This window comes from Oryctolagus cuniculus, chromosome 14 (genome assembly GCF_051225735.1).
Source record: "Oryctolagus cuniculus isolate XC-2025 breed Fujian yellow rabbit chromosome 14, ASM5122573v1, whole genome shotgun sequence".
NCBI classification, from domain to species: Eukaryota; Metazoa; Chordata; class Mammalia; order Lagomorpha; family Leporidae; genus Oryctolagus; species Oryctolagus cuniculus.
In genome coordinates this window covers 14,949,714-14,969,464 of record NC_142880.1, presented here as the reverse complement: position 1 = coordinate 14,969,464, position 19,751 = coordinate 14,949,714, and the positions used below count along the sequence as shown (strand labels likewise).

Below are 19,751 nucleotides of genomic sequence, written 5' to 3'. Positions count from 1 at the left end.
AGAAATATACTTAGCCCAGTTAAATGAAGTAACTAAAATAATAAGCTAAGAAAACATTTACAATTTGCTGTGGAGACCAATTTGAGAATTCACATGTCCAGTCAAAGAGAATATTTCTCAAAATTCATACACTCAGTGGTGTTAAAGTTGGTATAACTATGCACTCAGCAAACTTGGTTGCAAATGACAGAAATTGGCATTAGTTATCCTAAGCAGAAAAGGCATTTGTTGATAGGCTAGAGAGTAGCATGTTGAATCATGAGAAGGCTGCCAAATAAGGCTTAGAAAATAGAAATATAGGTGAGAAAGGGAAGTTCAAGAATCAGCATAGGATGGTGTTGTCAGAGCTGCCTCTACTCTTCTCTCCCCAGGACCACTCCCGAGATAACTCAAAATTATGAAAGAACCATCTAGTTGAGAGAGCTAGGCAATACGATACAGTCTCAGATAAAGCCAGAAAAATGGCAGCATTCAAATACCAAGTCTTACATAATCCAAATGTTGTAAACAAAACTCATGACTCACTAAAGCTACAAACTTTGAATATAAAGTATGTAGAACATAGTAGCTATTTATAGAGAGAGAGTCACCATAGTTTTCTGCCAAAAGGGATCTTCTTGTCAATAGGAATAAGAAAATTGAAGTCCTAGGGTTTAAGGGACTTCCCAGTCTCCCTTGATAAGGGTATCAATCCTCTTCTCACTAGATAACACTAAGCTAAATTTTTGTAATACAGATTGAGAAATAAAACTAAGTTACTTCTTATTCATCAAAAGATATTTATGATAATAAATGAAAATTATGATAATAAAAATCTTTTCATACAATAATTATCTTAAGTTGAATAGTATCTATAATTTTGATTAATAGTGCAAAATTAAAATTGTATTTGCTTTACATACATAATAAAACTCCATTATCAACAGTTTGATGTATAATTGTGCTTTTCAAAATCAAATATTTTCAATATCAACTACCCACATGTGGCTACTGAGCAGATAAAATGCAGCTTATCTAAACCAGGATGAGCTATCATGTGTCAAATATACACTCGAATGGGAACCTTAGTATGATAATGTTAAAATATAAATAAAATCACATTATATTCAGTACATACTGCAATAGCAATGGTTTAGCTATTAATTTTATTAGGTTAATTCTTTAATTAAAATTAATTTCAGGAGAGCTTGTTTGATAGAGCAATAAAGACCCTGCTTGAGACAAATCCTGGCTCTTAATCCTTCTTTCTGTTAATTATACTCTGGGCAGTAATGGATGATGACTCCAGTAGTTGAATTCCTGTCATCTGCATGGGAGACCCACAGGCAGTTCTGAAATTCTGACGTTAGGCTGGCTCAATCCCAGCAATCATGGGTGTTTGCAAAGTGAACCAGCATATGTGAGATATCTGTCTGTCTGTGTGCCGCTCCCTCTCTGCATTCCAAATTAAATAAATAAATAAATACTCAAAGTCCATTTCAACTATGTCTTTTGACTATTTTTAGGGTGGAATATATTTTATTCTTTTTTATATGAAAACACATAAAAGTATATTTCTTTCTTTTTTTATAAAAGTGTATTTCTAACCACTATAAACATTACATACCCCACACATACACATGTACAGATGTCAGGTTTATTAAATAGCATAGACAAGATTCCAGACTTATTGAGGGTTTTTGTCATGGAGAAGAGCTAGGGAACTCTCAGGAGACAACCCAACACTGGAGGTAATATCAGAATTGAGGATGAGTAGGTGAGCAATAGACTATTTTCTAAAAGAAGGGCCACAGACAGAGTTTCTTGTAGATAGGTTGCTGAGTATTTTCTCAAGTTGTGCTTTTTGTTATGTTTTGGTTTTTACCTAAGACCATTAAGAACATTGCCAAGTCCAAAGAAGGACAAAGGAGTACCCACATGGGAAATACTACGGTGAATGGCGTTGTGTGCCACCAACATTCCTGTACTGAAGTGCTAATCTCCAGTACCTCAGAATGTTTTCTGAATTTGGAGATTGTAACTTTACAAGGGAAACTAGTGTACACTGAGGTCATATGTGTTTTATTTTCAATCTGTCATGACTGAGGTCACTATAGGAAGAGGAGACTAGAATGCAGACACAGACGGAAGAACATACCAAGACAGTGGGGAAGTAGCCATCTGCAAGTCAAGCAGAAAAGTCTTACAAAACAGTGAGCTTGTGGATTCCTTGACTTTGGAATTACCGCCTCCAGAATTGGGAGAAAATGAATTTCTTTTGGTTAAGCAACCTGTCTATGGTGCTTTGTGTTACAGCCTTAGCAAACTACTACAGATATACATGTCCATTATTTTTTTGCTAATTGTATGGGGTTCAATGCACTCTCTTTTTTTTTAAACTGTTATTTAGTAAATATAAATTTCCAAAGTACAGTTTATGGATTACAATGGCTTTTCCCTCCCATAACTTGCCTCCCACCCGCACCCCCCCATCTCCCGCTCTCTCTCCCATTCCATTCACATCAAGATTCATTTTCAATTATCTTTATATACAGAAGATCAATTTAGTATATATTAAGTAAAGATTTCATCAGTTTGCATCCACACAGAACATACAGTGTAAAATACTGTTTCAGTACTAGTTATAGCATTAATTCACATTGGACAACACATTAAGGACAGAGATCCCACATGAGGTGTAAGTACACAGTGACTCCTGTTGTTGACTTAACAAATTGGCACTCTTGTTTATGGCGTCAGTAATCTCCCTAGGCTCTAGTCAGGAGTTGCCAAGGCTATGGAAGCCTTTTGAGTTAGCCAACTCCGATCTCATTTAGACAAGGTCATAGTCAAAGTGGAAGTTCTCTCCTCCCTTCAGACAAAGGTACCTCCTTCTTTGAAGGCCCCCTTTTTCTACTGGGATCTCACTCACAGAGATCTTTCATTTAGGTGGTTCCCCCCCCCCCCCCCCAGAGTGTCTTGGCTTTCCTTGCCTAAAATACTCTCATGGGCTCTTCAGCCAGATCCAAATGCCTTAATGCTGATTCTGAGGCCAGAGCGCTGTTTAGGACATCTGCCATTCTATGAGTCTGCTGTGTATCCTGCTTCCCCTGTTGGATCATTCTGTCCCTTTTTTATTCTATCAGTTAGTATTAGCAGACACTGGTCTTGTTTATGTGATCCCTTTGACTCTTAGACCTATCAGTATAATCAATTGTGAACTGAAATTGATCACTTGGACTAGTGAGATGGCATTGATATATGCCACCTTGATGGGGTTGTATTGGAATCCCCTTACATTTCTAATTCCACCATTTGGGGCAACTCAGCTTGAGCATGTCCCGAATTGTACATCTCCTCTCTCTCTTATTCCCACTCTTATATTTAACAGAGCTAGAGAGGAAGAGGAGCGACCCGGACAGAATCCGCTGCTCCGACCGGGACTAGAACCCGATGTGCCAGCGCTGCAAGGCGGAGGATTAGCCACAATAGACTATTTTCTAAAAGAAGGGCCACAGACAGAGTTTAGTGTAGACAGTTTGTTGAGTATTTTCCCAAGTTGTGTTTTTTTTAAAATTTTTTTAAAATTTAAACACCTAAGAATAATTGTGTGTTAATTACAGAGTTCAACCAATAGTATTAAGTAGAACAAAAAAATACTAAAAGGGATAAAATATTAAATTATACATCAGCAGTCGGGACAAGGGCTGATCAAGTCACTGTTTCTCATAGTGTCCATTTCACTTCAACAGGTTTCCTTTTTGGTGCTCAGTTAGATGTCACCGATCAGGGAGAACATATGATATTTGTCCCTTTGGGACTGGCTTAATTCACTCAGCATGATTTCCAGATTCCTCCATTTTGTATCAATGCACTATCTTAACACACATATACAACATAAACCAATCAAATCAAGTGGCTTATCTTTCCATTTCCTTATCCATTCTTTGTGTTTGGAACATACCAACTCCGCTCTTCTAGATCATTACATAGGATGTAACACATTATTTTGATTTATGGTTGCCACACTGCACTGTGAATCACTACAAGTTGTTACTCCTACCTTACTGGGTTTTGGTTCCTATCTTCCAATCTTTTTTGATTCCTTTTCCAAACCTAGTAATCGACATTCGAAATTCACAACAGCTTTTTTTTTTTAACTTGTGCATATGAGAAAGAACATGTGTTTTATGGCTCTCTGTGACTGGCTTATTTTTACTTAAACCAATGACTTCTGTTTCCATCCATTTTATGCAAATGAGAGGATTTCACTCTTTCTGATGGATGGGTCATATACTGTTGTGTATGTATACTTCATTTCCTATGTCCAGCAATCCACTGGGGGCAGATAAATTGATTTTATATCTTAACTCTTAGGAATAGTGTTATGATGAAGAGGGTACTGTAGTTATGTCTGTCATATGCCAGTTTCATCTCATTTGGATATATATGGAATATGATAGATCTTTTTTTAGTTCTTTGAGGAATCTCCATATTATTCTCCATAATTACTGTAGAATTTTCACTTCCATCAACAGTGTATAAGGATTCCATTTTCTCCACATCATTGCCATTTGTTATTTTTAATAAAGAGCCATTCTTTTTGATAATATTCATTCTAACTCAAGTGAAATGATGTAGTTTTGTAGTTTTAATTTGTATTTCCCTGGTGGCTACTTAAATATTTGTTGGCCATTTATGTTCTGCTGATAAATATCTGATTAGATCCTTTGCCAATTTCTTAACTGGATTATTTGTTTTGTGTTGCTGGGTTTTTAGCCTCATACATATTGCGAATATTAATCATTTCTTAAATGTATATTTATAAATGCTTCCTTCTATTATGTTTTTGTCTCCTTTACTTTGTTGGCTTTTTCTTTAGCTCTGTAGTAAGAAGCTGAAGTCTAGTATCAAAAGCAGGTCTTAAACAAAGCCACTCTGATATGGCACTAAGTATCTTAATTGCTAGGTCAAATGCCTAATTGTTATATCTGATCAAAAGTATTTGCAAGGATGTGCCTAGGTTAGGCATTTTTCTTTACTAATCTATCAGAGATCTCTTTGTGAAAGATCATGTTGCCTAAAGTAACTTTTTTATTACTTGATTGCATACTTCTTTCAATTTATTCTTTTTTACTTCAAGAATATAAACTATTCACATTAATTTCCATGGACTTACTCTTTAAGGCTCTTCTGATTCCCTAAAGTGGTCCTGTTCTAGGTATTTTCCTCTTTGGGAAGAAACATTTCTTCTGCATCCTGCAGCTCTCACATATGAGTCAGTAGTCACATTCTTCTTACATCCACTCTTTCGGGTATATGTTTAATTTGAAAATTGTATGTTTGGTTTCAAGAAATATTTTTCTCCTGTTTTTTTTTTCTCATTATTAATATTGGTCTAAACATACTACCAAGTAATCCTTATGACACTGCTAACCCATTTTTTTCCTGGAGATGTTCTCATCTCCATATTTTGAAATTTTCAAACATCAATAACTTCATATATAAAATCTGCATATCAAATATATATATTAATAATCTAAATATTTTTCATTATGCATTAAGAAATGAGGAAAAGGCTGGGGCCGCAGCTCAATAGGATAATCCTCCACCTGCGGCGCTGGTACCCTGGGTTCTAGTCCCGGTTGGGGCGCTGGTTCTGTCCGGGTTGCTCCTCTTTCAGTCCAGCTTTCAGTTGTGGCCCAGGAAGGCAGTGGAGGATGGCCCAAGTGCTTGGGCCCTGCACCTGCATGGGAGACCAGGAGAAAGCACCTGGCTCCTGGCTTCGGATCGGCGCAGCGCACTGGCCATAGCAGCCATTTGGGGAGCGAACCAACGGAAGGAAGACCTTTCTCTGTCTCTCTCTCTCACCCTCTCTCTCTCTCTCTCTCTCACTGTCTAACTTTTCCTGTCCAAAAAAAAAAAAAGAAAAGAAAAGAAAAAAAAAAAGAAAAGAGAAAAGAAAAAAAATGAAATGAGGATAAGAGACCAAAATGCAATTGAGATAAATTTATCTTATCTGTCTCAACATTCTTTAACTTATTATCTATTTCAGTTTAACACAGCCTATGTGGAAAATACTTATCAACTCAAATTTTTATTTTTTCTTATCATTACTCAGATTTGTTTTCCCCTTTCTGAAACAAAGTCCTTCTACTCAGTGGGCAAGAAAACAACACTCCCAAGCATTAGGATTCAGTAGCCAAATGTTCCTATAGAAAAGCGATATCCAGATGCAACAGTGAAAATTCTAGATTTCCCTTCAGGACTCTTTTCTACTGATAGACTATCTGGTTAACTTAATCAATTACTCCTTTGCTTCCTGGAATCCCCCATCCTTTAAACATAATTCTAAAGAAGAATGTACAAACCTGCATCCTACACATGAATGGTGTCTTTCTTGTTTTCTTATTTACTATTTTTTTTAATTTTTATTTAGTAAATATAAGTTTCCAAAGTACAGTTTATGGATTACAATGGCTTTTCCCTCCCATAACTTGCCTCCCACCCTCACCCCTCCCATCTCCCGCTCCCTCTCCCATTCCATTCACATCAAGATTCATTTTCAATTATCTTTATATACAGAAGATCAATTTAATATGTATTAAGTAAAGATTTCATCAGTTTGCACCCACACAGAACATAAAGTGTAAAATACTGTTTCAGTACTAGTTATAGCATTAATTCACATTGAACAACACGTTAAGGACAGAGATCCCACATGAGGTGTAAGTACACAGTGACTCCTGTTGTTGACTTAACAAATTGGCACTCTTGTTTATGGCGTCAGTAATCTCCCTAGGCTCTAGTCAGGAGTTGCCAAGGCTATGGAAGCCTTTTGAGTTAGCCAACTCCGATCTCATTTAGACAAGGTCATAGTCAAAGTGGAAGTTCTCTCCTCCCTTCAGACAAAGGTACCTCCTTCTTTGATGGCCCCCTTCTTTCTACTGGGATCTCACTCACAGAGATCTTTCATTTAGGTGTGTGTTTGTTTGTTTTTTTTTTTTTTTTTTTTTTTTTTTTTTTTGTCAGAGTGTCTTGGCTTTCCATGCCTAAAATACTCTCATGGGCTCTTCAGCCAGATCAGAATGCCTTAAGGGCTGATTCTGAGGCCAGAGTGCTGTTTAGGAAATCTGCCATTCTATGAGTCTGCTGTGTATCCTGCTTCCCATGTTGGGAATTTTCATAAGATATTAGTCTTTTTTCATAAATGTAATGGATTTTTAAGTTTTTTGTAACAATTAAAGCTGTGTTGGCTTTTTTTCTCAGTCTTTACATAACTGTTTCTTTTTGGACCATATTCCCAGTCTGTATCTTGGTCACAGGATATTGGTTTTCTCCACATCGGTGATTGGGCCTATTTGGTCATCATCCACTTGTTAAATACAAATACTTTCTTAATTAGAAGGGGATCTGTGTAGCTGATGAGGATGTTATCTTTCAATTAGAAAGTGAGGCAGTTTCTCTCCCGCATCAGGTGAGTAGGAATTCTAAGAGATATTTACTGAACAAGATTAAGTTTACAAAATGTAGGCTTCGAGTAAGATGTGGGAACTGAGAACTATTGTGAATCTGTAGATATTCACATGAAGAATAATTTTCTATAGTTGCCAACATTCTCATTAAAATATAAGATTTATCCAGATAGCACACCATCTCTTTCAAACAGAAATTTGGTTAATCCCAGCTATTTTTATGCTATACACTGGTTGGTTGAGTTGCTCCAGAAACAGATTTTAAATTGATTTTCCTCTTTTGAAGCTGAGTTTTTATACTCCCCTGATGTTGTCCAGGTGAGTAATTCATATAGGATTTTAGAAATGGGATAGATTTCTATCTCTCTAGCCTACTCTTGATATGGTATAGATTTAAGTCTCCATCTCATTCACCAACACAATCTCAGCCCCTTTGATCTTTCAAAATTTGTTAAAATCTTTGCTTCTGTGATGGATTTATTGTGCTCAGCACTAACAAAATGTGTTTTTTGTATGAGGATAGGGAGCCAACTATTTTTAATTCAATCAGAGATGTCGAATGTAAATGCTATTTATTCTCGTATTTTAAAATTATAATCTATTTTTTATATTTCCTATAATTATATTTTTACACATGCACTATTTTTCTCAAATTCATTTGTTAATGTTTATTTGATGCTTTTTAATTTGTCTAGATTTGTTATACATTGCATCTTGCATTTTTGTGTTTTATAAATTTTCAAATAATTTCAAATTTAGGAAAACATTGTTCTAGGAACTCCGATAATCATTAAGATATTTGAATAAGCAATCCTATCAATATTCACTTTCTAGTACACACAGGTATTTTCACATGCACTTTCTCAATCAATCTTCTACCTTGACGTGAAAATTGTAACTTCATATATTAGCTAAAATTTTATGTTTTTTTTTTTTGCTACATTATGTTGTTATTGCATGTGACAGGTCTCTTTCCTCTTATGTGCAATGCTTGTAGGTCCTATTTTTATGGTTAAGTAATATTCCATGTGAAAATAGCACTTTTTTGTATATAACTCTTCTGATAGCCATATTATACAGATTTGAAGGGTTTATCAATGAAGATTTGAATTTTGCCTTTTGTGCACGTTTCCTCCTGAGTGAAACCTAAAATCAAATTGCTGTGTCATAGCATAAGTGAATTTTAACTTTATAAGAAATGCTGAAACCTGTTAAAATGTGATTATAATTTTTTTCCCTTTTTTTAAAGAATTATTTTATTTGTTTGAAAGACAGAGTTACAGAGAGAGAGAGAGAGCCAGAGGGAGATCTCTTCCATTTCTCTGGTTCAGTCCCCAAATGACTTCTACAGACAGAGCTGAGCTGATTGGAAGTCAGGAGCTTCTTCCGGGTCTCCCATGCAGGTGCAGGGACCCAAGGAATTGGGCCATCTTCTACTGCTTTCCCAGGCCATAGAAGCGAGCTGGATTGGAAGAGGAGCAGCCAGGACTTGAACCGGTGCCCATATGAGATGCCAGCACTGCAGACTGGGGCTTTAACCCGCTGTGCCACAGCTCCGGCCCCATCATCTTTTTCAGTTACACTGAAGAATGAGGTTTCTGCTTGTTCAGTGTCTGCTGTAATATCTGCAATGGTTCATCATTTTAATTTCGACATTCTGGAGACTGTGTAGCGGTAACTGAATATGGTTTTAATTTGCATTTTGCTGCTTACTGCTGAGGTGGTTCATTTTTATGTGCTCATTAAGCATCATGTATCTTATGCGAAATATGATTTCCAATCATTTGTTCAGTTTTTATTGGATTGTTTATTTTTTATTGTTGAGTATATGAGTTTTGTATAAATTCTGAATAAGATTATTTTGTTCAATATACAGATGAACAATATTTTCCTGATTTGCTTTGACTTTTCAATTTGTTAATTGTGTCTTTTGGTGAACAGAATATTTTAATTTTCAAAACGTCCAATTTTTCTTTAATGAATAGTGCTGCAGTGACCTATCTCAGAAATATTTATTTACTGATTTTTTCTTATGAAATCTTTACAGTATTAGTATTTAGATTTATGTCTATGATTCATTCCAGACTAATTATTTTGAAAACAGTAATAAGGCATCAAGGTTGGTGAAGACTTCTTTCCAAATGTATATCCACTTTATTAAAATATAGTTTTGTTTTGTCCATTGAATTACTTTGATATCATCATTGCAATGATGAAATCGTTCCTTTTTGGAAACTCTATTGCATTTCAATACCTCATTTTATAACCTTTAACCCATGTCACAAAATATTGCAAGATATTTATTTATTATCTCCTTAACTACTTTTTAAAAATTGCCCTATTATACAAACAAGAGAAAGCATAAATATATAAACAAGTAACTTGCTCAAATGCACCACTAGTGGATGTTTTAGAATTCTATCCCAGGGGCTGGTGCTGTGGCACAGCTGGTTAACACTCTGGCCTGAAGCGCCGGCATCCCATATGGGTGCTGGTTTGAGACCCGGCCCCTCCTCTTCCGATCCAGCTCTCTGGTATGGCCTGGGAAAGCAGTGGAGGATGGCCTGGGTCCTTGGGCCCCTGCACCCACATGGGAGACCTGGAGGAAGCTCCTGGCTCTTGGCTTCGGATTGGTGCAGTTCCGGCCATTGCAGCCAATTGTGGAGTGAACCATAGGATGGAAGACCTCTCTCTCTCTCGGCCTCTCCTCTTTCTGTGTAACTCTGACTTTCGAATAAATAAATAAATCTTTAAAAAAAAGAATTCTAGCCCAGATGTGACTCCATTACTCGTGGCAGTTCTCTAACTCACATTCTCTCAGCAAGCATTAAAGAATCCCCCAAATACACCAGTTGATAAATATGAGGATCTAACACTCTTCTAAGTAACAGGAGGGTGTATAATATGTTTCTTCCTTCAGAATGTCTACAATTAAATGGTGGCAATCTGGAGAGTAGAAAATTTTTCATGTATATAAGTATTAATATGCATGATGTGTCAAAATTAAGTATCCTGGAAGGTATGCTTTTCATGTGTGTCAGAATATCACATAGAAAAGAACCTTAATATAATTCCCTAAAATATTTTTACTTGTTGGCAGAAACAAACAAATTAAAATGTCTCCATGTCTTCTACCCACTGGCTTTTGTCCTATAATAAGCAGACAAAGCCACTCAGTACGTCTGACAGTCTGGATCTATGCACACTATGTCTGAATTATTACTCACCATTTGTTACCCTGCTAATAAAAACAGTATAATATGCTATCTTGTCACATTAAATCTGCAATGGAAATCTTATTATATTTCAAGAAACGGTTTATCATGTTATCTAAAATACTTGTGTAGAACAAGGTTTGCCACCATTCCTGTGGCTACTAACGAAATACAGATAGGGCTAAAAGTTGTAACATTAAGCTTTTCAACTTTTTATAACACACAAGAGTACTGAGCGGTTAGTGCTTTTCCACCAAATTGGCAGAACAGAGCTATGGCTCCGGATATCACAGTCGTGAGTCATATCGTGATGCTCCTAGGTATTCACAACACAATGCTGTTTTTTTCTTTAAGTAAACATAATGAAATATCTTATAAAGCAAAGAGAAAACAAAAGATGTTGAATGAAAGAAAATGAACCCTTGATAATTTCCTTAAAGTAGTTACTTGGGAATGAGTGTTTGGTTCCTTGGTAAAGACACAAGCTTTGGACACTCTCATCTCATGTCGGAATGCCTGGGCTCCAGTCCTGGCTCCCTCCTAATTCCAGCTTCCTATGAATGCACATTCTGGAAGGTAGAAAATGATGGCTCAATTACCTGGGTCCCTGTAACCCAGGTAGGAAACACAGGTGTGTGCCTGGCTCCTAGCTTTAGCTTGGCCCAGCCCCAGCTATTGTGGGCATATTGGGAGTGGACCAGCAATTGAGAATTGTATTTCTGTCTTTTCTTTCTCTGGCTCTAAAATTAGCAAGTAAAATGAAATTAAAATTAAAAAGTGGTTACATAAAAATGATAATACTATAGTAAACTAGTTCAAAGATAAAAATTAGTTATTATATTTATTTTAAGCCATTAGATCATTGGGTTTTGTTGCCCAAAACTTCTCTGTTTTTTAAACAATTACTTATTTATTTGAAAGTCAGAGTTACAGAGAGAGAGAGAGAGAGAGAGAGAGACTTCCCATCTGCTGGTTCACTCCACAGATGGCTGCAATGCCCAGAGTCGGGCCAGGCTGAAGTTAGGAGCCAGGAGTTTCATCTAAGATTCCCATGTGGGTGGCAGGGACCCAAACATTTGGATCTTCTTCTACTGCTTTTCCCAAGGCATTAGCAGGGAGCTGGATCAGAAGTGGAACAGCCAGGATGAACTGGCACCCATATGGAAGGCTGGCACTGCAGGTGACAGCTTTACCCACTGTGCCTCAGTGCCAGCATCTTCTCAGAATTTCTATAGTAGAGACTTAAAGCTGCAGGGCTTTATCTGTAATTAGCTTAGGGTAGGTAATACACTGAATAAAACCAAAACAGAGAACAAAACACTTTAAATAAGAATCACAATTATTACAGGAAACTTGATCCTCCTTCTACCATAGTACTATTATCAATATATCAAAAAACTTAAAACCACATACATGCCATATGAACATATTATCACCATAGTTGGTAATGCTATTGAAAATACTTGGAATCAAGATTTAAAATGAATAACGTTCACTACTTGTGTTTTTTTCTTAATTCATCTCTACTCTAGATCTTTATGATTTACGGAAAGGAAATTTTTTAGTATAATGTACATACACTTTGTGATTTGACACATGAGGAAAGTAAGCATTTGTTACCTATTCCAAATTAAGTTAAATATGTATTTATAATTTAAGGCATATTCATTAGCAAAACATAGGAAACAGTTCAGAAATAAAAAAATTTCATGAGTTCCAGAAAACATTTTTAAAATGTTAATTTTATCAAATAATGAAAGAAACACAATTCAAGGAAAGCTGTTCACTATTCAGTTCCATAAGAGTTCATTTAGTGATTCTGTCCATGTAATTATTTTCTCCAAATATTTATTTCACCTTTGTTTTACCAATTTCCTGCTCAACACCTTAATGTTCTCATGCTAGTGCTCGTTAAGGAATTAGGGACTTGCAAGGAGTGTAGAGTATCAAGCATCTCTACTCACACTTTTAGTCTTAGTGCAGAAACTCCCGTTTTTGTAATCTTATTAGGGAAAAATGCAAATGCAATGGGGAAAGCAATGGGGAGGAAGGGAGTGAGGGGGGGAAGGAAGGAAGGAAGGAAGGAAGGAAGGAAGGAAGGAAGGAGTAAAAGGAGGGAGGGAGGGATGATATCTAGAATTTCCTTTGGGAAGTGGAGAACATCACTGTTAAATAGTTGAATCTTGTTTTGGAGAATACCACATGATTATCTCCCTGCTAAAGAGAGAAAGAAAATTCTATCTACACGATTCCTCTCAAGACTTGGGTTACCTCATTTAAAAGCCTCTAGGAGATTACTGTTTATTTATTTATTTATTTTTTATTTATTTATTTTTTTTTTTTGACAGGCAGAGTGGACAGTGAGAGAGAGAGACAGAGAGAAAGGTCTTCCTTTGCCGTTGGCTCACCCTCCAATGGCCGCCGCGGCCGGCGCGCTGCGGCCGGCGCACCGCGCTGATCCGATGGCAGGAGCCAGGAGCCAGGTGCTTTTCCTGGTCTCCCATGGGGTGCAGGGCCCAAGCACCTGGGCCATCCTCCACTGCACTCCCTGGCCACAGCAGAGGGCTGGCCTGGAAGAGGGGCAACCGGGACAGAATCCGGCGCCCCGACCGGGACTAGAACCCGGTGTGCCGGCGCCGCTAGGCGGAGGATTAGCCTAGTGAGCCGCGGCGCCGGCCTAGGAGATTACTGTTAATACTGTGCTATTGGTGCAGAGGCAGCTGACATGAGTCCGTCAGTTATCAGTAGCACAAGGCAGAGTAGCTTTTCAGGTTTTCTGCAGTGCTATTAAGAGTTTGCTTTTCAAGTCTCTACATGTGTGTGCAGAGTGTGTGTGTATGTGTAATTTTTGTGCTTCTGTTTCAAATAACCTGTTCTATGTCTAGAAAGGTGGATGATAATAAAAACTGATAGATCTGAATCACCATAAAGTTAAAATGTGATATGCTTACAGGATACCTTAATACATGTACATTGTTAAAGCATACAGTTTTTTCAAAGATAAAAAAAAAAAAACCATCAGTGTCACGAGTTAGAAGACTCCTGCATAGCTCAGTGAGCCCTTGAATTTGGCCTTAAACCTGGAGAAGGTGTCTTTGTTGTTGCCTCATCAGAGTCTGCACCTATATATTTTAAGAAAAATAGTCATCTTTTACTCAAGCCTTTCTTGATTTTTTCCTAACAAGACCAAAGCAAGTTTCCACAAGAGACATTTATGGTAAGAATGCAAATAAGGGTTAGGTTTAACCTACACAGGACCCTAATCAACCAGATCTTAATCAACCAGATCAGTCCCCAATCTCAGGCAAACTGCTTTATTCACTTTTCTTAGCATTTCAAGGGGCAGATTCACCTTTAACTCAAAGTAATCAGTCTTTCTCCCAGAGTACCGCTGATGTATCAATGAATCAACCAAGTTTGTCACTGACATCATTTATGCATACTGAGCTTTTCATTTTTGCATAATTATGGTACCCAAATGGAGCATAAAGTGAAATGCTGAACCTACAATCAGCCTTGTTTCTGATCCTGAAATCTTGAATACTTTACCCAGCCTTCCTTCTGAAGGTGTCGCTACTCTTCCTTTGGAAACTTCTATGATGGCTCTCACAAAGGGACTTGTATTTTAGGCACCAGAATTCACTAAGACCCAGCATTCCCCTCTCCCACCTCAGTAGACTCTTAAAAACTCAGAAATAATTTGCTCTAAAATATCTTTTTAAAAATTTTTCTGATTGTTACTTTTTAATTTATTAATACAGGGAGAGCAGATTTCATGAATTTCATAGATAGGATTCCAAGAACATGATACTTTTCTGTCTCCCTTCCTCCTCCTCCTCCTTTCTTTCCTTTTTTTGTCTTGATTTTATAAAATAACACACTTTCAATTTACTTTATAGTAACAGGCTCAACACTCCTCTAAACAAAGAGCTGTACAAGTGAACAGTAGTAAGATTACTGTTCCACAGGGCATAAACAGGGTTTGTGGACAATAATCAAGTCGCAAAAAGTCAGTTTAGTTAGATACACATTTTTTTGTTTTGTTTTTGTTTTTGTACTCTGTATATTAGCTACAGCCAATCAGAGAAAACCTATGAAATTTCTCTTTTGGGGTCTAGCTTATTTCACCAAGCATAATGGTCTCCAGTTACATCCATTTTGATGCAAAAGACAGGATTTCATTCTGTTTTATGACTAAGAAGTATTCCATCATGTATATGTCCCACATTTTCTTTTTCCAGTCATCAGCTGAAGGACGTCTGGGTTGATTCCATATCCTAGCCATGGTGAATTGAGCAGCTGTAAACATGGGGGTACAGATAACTTTCATTGGCTGATGTAATTTCATTTTGGTATATTAACCTTGGAGAAAGCATTGGTTTTACAACCAAAACAATGTGCCAACAATTTCAAGTTTGGTCACTTACCAGATTTGACATTTCAAGGAAGACATTGACCTCTGAGGCTCTCAATTCTCTTATATGTAAAATCATAAAATAGTGATAATAGCTCCTTTCCAGATTATTTGTGAGGATATGCTGTAGGTGAACAGGTGAAATTCTGGACCACATCACCCTCTGACATTTACAATATCCAAATCAAGCCTAACCAGGCCTCCTTTTACCAAAGAATAAGGTGTCTCCCACCTGTTCCTTATACAAGCAATAGGCCAATCATTAATTTATACTGCATATCAAGGCCATTAAGACCCATCCCTCATTGATAAGCAATAGTCCCTAAAGTAAAACACCTCCCTTAGCAAAGGGGATGATGGGATATCTCCATTCCCAATTCACTGGGGGGGGGGGGGCAAACAAGAAAACCAGTGAAGAGTGATGCTTTGGTCCAAACTGAAGTATAGCAAACTTGGGACTTTTTATTTAGCAATGCCTCCTAGACTTTTCAAAAGATTTTCCTAAGAGTATGTATAGCTAACTAACCCCATGTCTGAGTTCACTAAGCTAGGTACAGCTCTTTTCCCACACTGAAAACTGTCTTTTTCCTTAGAATCAATGAGCTACTCCCTGAGAGTAACAAAAAGGTAAAGTTGCAGGGAAATTATTTCTATCAGTCAAATACCAAAGTCTTCATGCCTCTCCTTCTACCTAAAAATAGAAAGAGCAGTGTAACCACACCATCATTAAGCCTTTCCATTTTACTTTTTTTATGTCAGTAGTTCTTTAAGTGTGATGAGAGAACTCTGGAGGTTCCCATGAACTGTGGAGTTTGTGAAATCCTACCTTTTTAAGGTGCATATCTGTGTTAGAGCAGATTTTCTTCAAATGCTTCTGCTGAAGCAAGATGTCAAGTGAGGTTGAATACAGAATCAGAAATGAGAATCCGGTTGCCTTCTATGAAGCCCACCAATGAAACTGAAAAATTTTCAAACAAGTCCACTCTTCTTTCTCATACTTAGCTTGAGAGCAGAACTACTTTTAATTTATTTATATTAACAAGTTGTTATCTGTTTCCATAATAAATATCTAAGATGCAATAATAACCTTTTTTAATTTTTTTTTTTTTTTTTTTTTTTTGCCAGGCAGAGTTAGACAGTGAGAGAGAGAGAGAGAGAGAGAGAGAGAGAGAAAGAGAGAAAGATCTTTCTTTTTCCATTGGTTCACCCCCCCAAGCGGCCGCTACAGCCAGCGCGCTGTGGCCGGTGCGCTGCACTGATCCGAAGCCAGGAGCCAGGTGCTTCTCCTGGTCTCCCATGTGGGTGCAGGGCCCAAGCACTTGGGCCATCCTCCACTGCACTCCCTGGCCACAGCAGAGAGCTGGCCTGGAAGAGGGGCAACCGGGACAGAATCCGGCGCCCCGACAGGGACTAGAACCTGGGGTGCCGGCACCACAGGAGGAGGATTAGCCTAGTAAGCCGGGGCGCTGGCCCACAATAATAACCTTTTAAAAAAGAGATTTGTTTATCTTCTGGTTTTGGTGGCTGAAAACACAGACAGCATGGCCACAGCTCTGGCGAGGCCCCTCTTGATGTACCATTTTATCGTGGATGACCCAGGTGGGAAGCAGAGATCACAGGATGATGATCCGCCCCCGTGTCCCCCGCGCAGGACCCTGGTGGGCCTGGGCAGCCCGGTGCGGACCTGCGGGCCGCTGATGGACGAGGACGTGGTCAGGCTGCGGCCCTGTGAGAAGAAGCGGCTGGACATCCGCGGCAAGCTGTACCTGGCGCCCCTCACCACGTGCGAGAACCTACCCTTTCGGCGGATCTGCAAGCGCTTGGGGGCCGACGTGACGTGCGGGGAGATGGCCGATGGCCATGTGCACCAACCTCCTGCAGGGCCAGACGGCCGAGTGGGCGCTGCTGAAACGCCACGAGTGCGAGGACGTCTTCGGGGTCCAGCTCGAGGGAGCGTTCCCAGACACCATGACCAAGTGCGCCGAGCTGCTGAACCGCACGCTCGACGTGGACTTCGTGGACTTCAACGTCGGCTGCCCCATCGACCTCGTGTACAAGAAGGGCGGCGGCTGCGCGCTCATGAGCCGCACGGCCAAGTTCCAGCACATCCTGCGGGGCATGGACCAGGTGCTGGACGTGCCGGTGACCGCGAAGATCCGCACGGGCGTCCAGGAGCGCATGAACCTGGTGCACCGCCCGCTGCCCGAGCTGCGGGCCTGGGGCGCGGCGCTCGTCACGCTCCACGGCCGCTCGCGGGAGCAGCGCTACACCCGGCGGGCCGACTGGGACTACATCGCGCAGTGCGCCAGGGCCGCCAGTCCCATGCCGCTGTTCTTTCTGCAACGAGGACGCCAACCGCGCCGTGCAGACCGGGGTGGCCGGCGTCATGGTGGCCCGCGGCGCCCTATTGAAGCCCTGGCTGTTCACGGAGATCAGGGAGCAGCGGCACTGGGACATCTCGGCCTCCGAGCGCCTGGACGTCCTGCGCGACTTCACCCGCTACGGCCTGGAGCACTGGGCCTCGGACACGCAGGGCGTGGAGAAGACGCGCCGCTTCCTGCTCGAGTGCTGTAGTTCCTGTGCCCGTGGGGCTGCTGGAGCGACTCCCACAGAGGATCAACGAGTGGCCGCCCTACTACCTGGGCCGGGACCACATGGAGACGCTCATGGCCGGCCAGTGGGCGGCCAACTGGACCCGCATCACCGAGATGCTCCTGAGGCCGGTGCCGCCCAACTTCGTCTTCCTCCGGAAGCACAAGACCAACGCCTACAAGTAGCCCCGCACGAACAATAAATTTTATTCTTCTAAAAAAAAAAAAAATGATCATTCCTCCCAAAGACCAGATTTCCCAAGTGGCAAAAATGTTAGCAGATGAATTTGGAACTGCATCCAACATTAAGTCACGAGTAAACCGCCTTTCAGTCCTGGGAGCCATTACATCTGTACAACAAAGACTCAGACTTTATAGCAAAGCACCTCCAAATGGTCTGGTTGTTTACTGTGGAACAATTGTAACAGAAAAAGGAAAGGAAAAGAAAGTCAACAATGACTTTGAACCTTTCAAACCAATTAATACGTCATTGTATTTGTGTGACAACAAATTCCATACGGAGGTTCTTACAGCACTACTTTCAGATGATAGCAAGTTTGGCTTCATTGTCATAGATGGTAGTGGTGCACTTTTTGGCACACTGCAGGGAAATACAAGAGAAGTCCTGCACAAATTCACTGTGGATCTCCCAAAGAAACACGGTAGAGGAGGTGAGTCAGCCTTGCGTTTTGCCCGTTTAAGAATGGAAAAGCGACACAACTATGGTCGGAAAGTAGCAAAGACTGCTGTACAGCTGTTTATTTCTGGGGACAAAGTGAATGTAGCTGGTCTCGTTTTAGCTGCATCAGCCGACTTTAAATCTGAACTAAGTCAATCTGATATGTTTGATCGGAGGTTGCAATCAAAAGTTTTAAAATTAGTTGATATATCCTATGGTGGTGAAAATGGATTCAACCAAGCTATTGAGTTATCTACTGAGGTCCTCTCCAACGTGCAATTCATTCAAGAGAAGAAATTAATAGGACGATACTTTGATGAAATCAGTCAAGACATGGGCAAGTACTGTTTTGGAGTTGAAGATATGCTAAAAGCTTTGGAAATGGGAGCCGTAGAAATTCTAATAGTCTATGAAAATTTGGATATAATGAGATATGCTCTTCATTGCCAAGGCACAGAAGAGGAGAAAATTCTTTACCTAACTCCAGAACAAGAGAAGGATAAACCTCATTTCACAAAGAGGACAGGAACATGAGCTGATTAAGAGCATGCCCCTGTTGGAATGGTTTGCTAACAACTATAAAAAATTTTGGAGCTACATTGGAAATTGTCACAGATAAGTCACAAGAAGGATCCCAGTTTGTGAAAGGATTTGGTGGAATTGGAGGTATCTTGCGGTACCAAGTAGATTTCCAGGGAATGGAATATCAAGGAGGAGACAATGAATTTTTTGACCTTGATGACTACTAGGTAGTCGACATAGGTCCGGCAAAACGTGCCTCGCCCTCCAGCTTCCAACCCAAGGAGCATACCCGTGGTGGAATCCAAACAGATCCCTGCCTTACAATTGGAACATTTCCAAAACTCAATCCATGAGCATTGGATATCGAAAAGAAAACCGAAATAAAACCAGGCCCAACCCTACACTTTGGTTTGTCAGCGCAGCAGCCTACAACTAAGTTCCTAAATGCCACTTTGGACTAATTTAAAAAAGAATCCCAATTTTTACTTTTACTCGATGGTGAAATTGGTTGCTCTTGTATTTTATGAAAAAAATATTTTTTAACCTTCATACATAGAAGCAAAAATACTTTAACTGCTGTAAACCTTCAAAAGTTAATAGAAGTGAGATCATACTGGTTTGTTTCTTTTTTTGATTGGAGAAAAATTAAATTGCTGCATTTCGCAGTGACCCATTTACATGGCATTCTCAGCTTAGACTGCATAAGAAGAAATATATGTGGTGAAATGTTGGAACCATTTCTCTCTTGGTCTCTGTTTAATGTTGAAAGGGTGAGCTAATAGGAGGCAATGTCATCTTCACTCCCTCACACTCTTCCTTCTCCTACAGACTGTCAATTTCAAGGATGCAAACTGCATTGCAAGGTCAAGCTGACCC

At 39.5% G+C, this 19,751-nt stretch overlaps 1 protein-coding gene and 1 pseudogene across 1 annotated transcript; both read left to right on the top strand.

The window, feature by feature from the left end:
- The first annotated feature begins 16,756 nt into the window (after window positions 1-16,756).
- On the top strand, window positions 16,757-17,860 carry LOC100348232 (tRNA-dihydrouridine(47) synthase [NAD(P)(+)]-like). Its single transcript, XM_008261938.5, is given in 4 exon segments — window positions 16,757-16,936; window positions 16,938-17,416; window positions 17,418-17,660; window positions 17,662-17,860. Coding segments are annotated over 4 exon segments (1,077 nt in total). The 5' UTR covers window positions 16,757-16,780.
- A 43-nt stretch (window positions 17,861-17,903) lies between these two features.
- LOC100347985 (eukaryotic peptide chain release factor subunit 1 pseudogene) lies at window positions 17,904-19,231 on the top strand (annotated as a pseudogene).
- The last annotated feature ends 520 nt before the right edge of the window (window positions 19,232-19,751 follow it).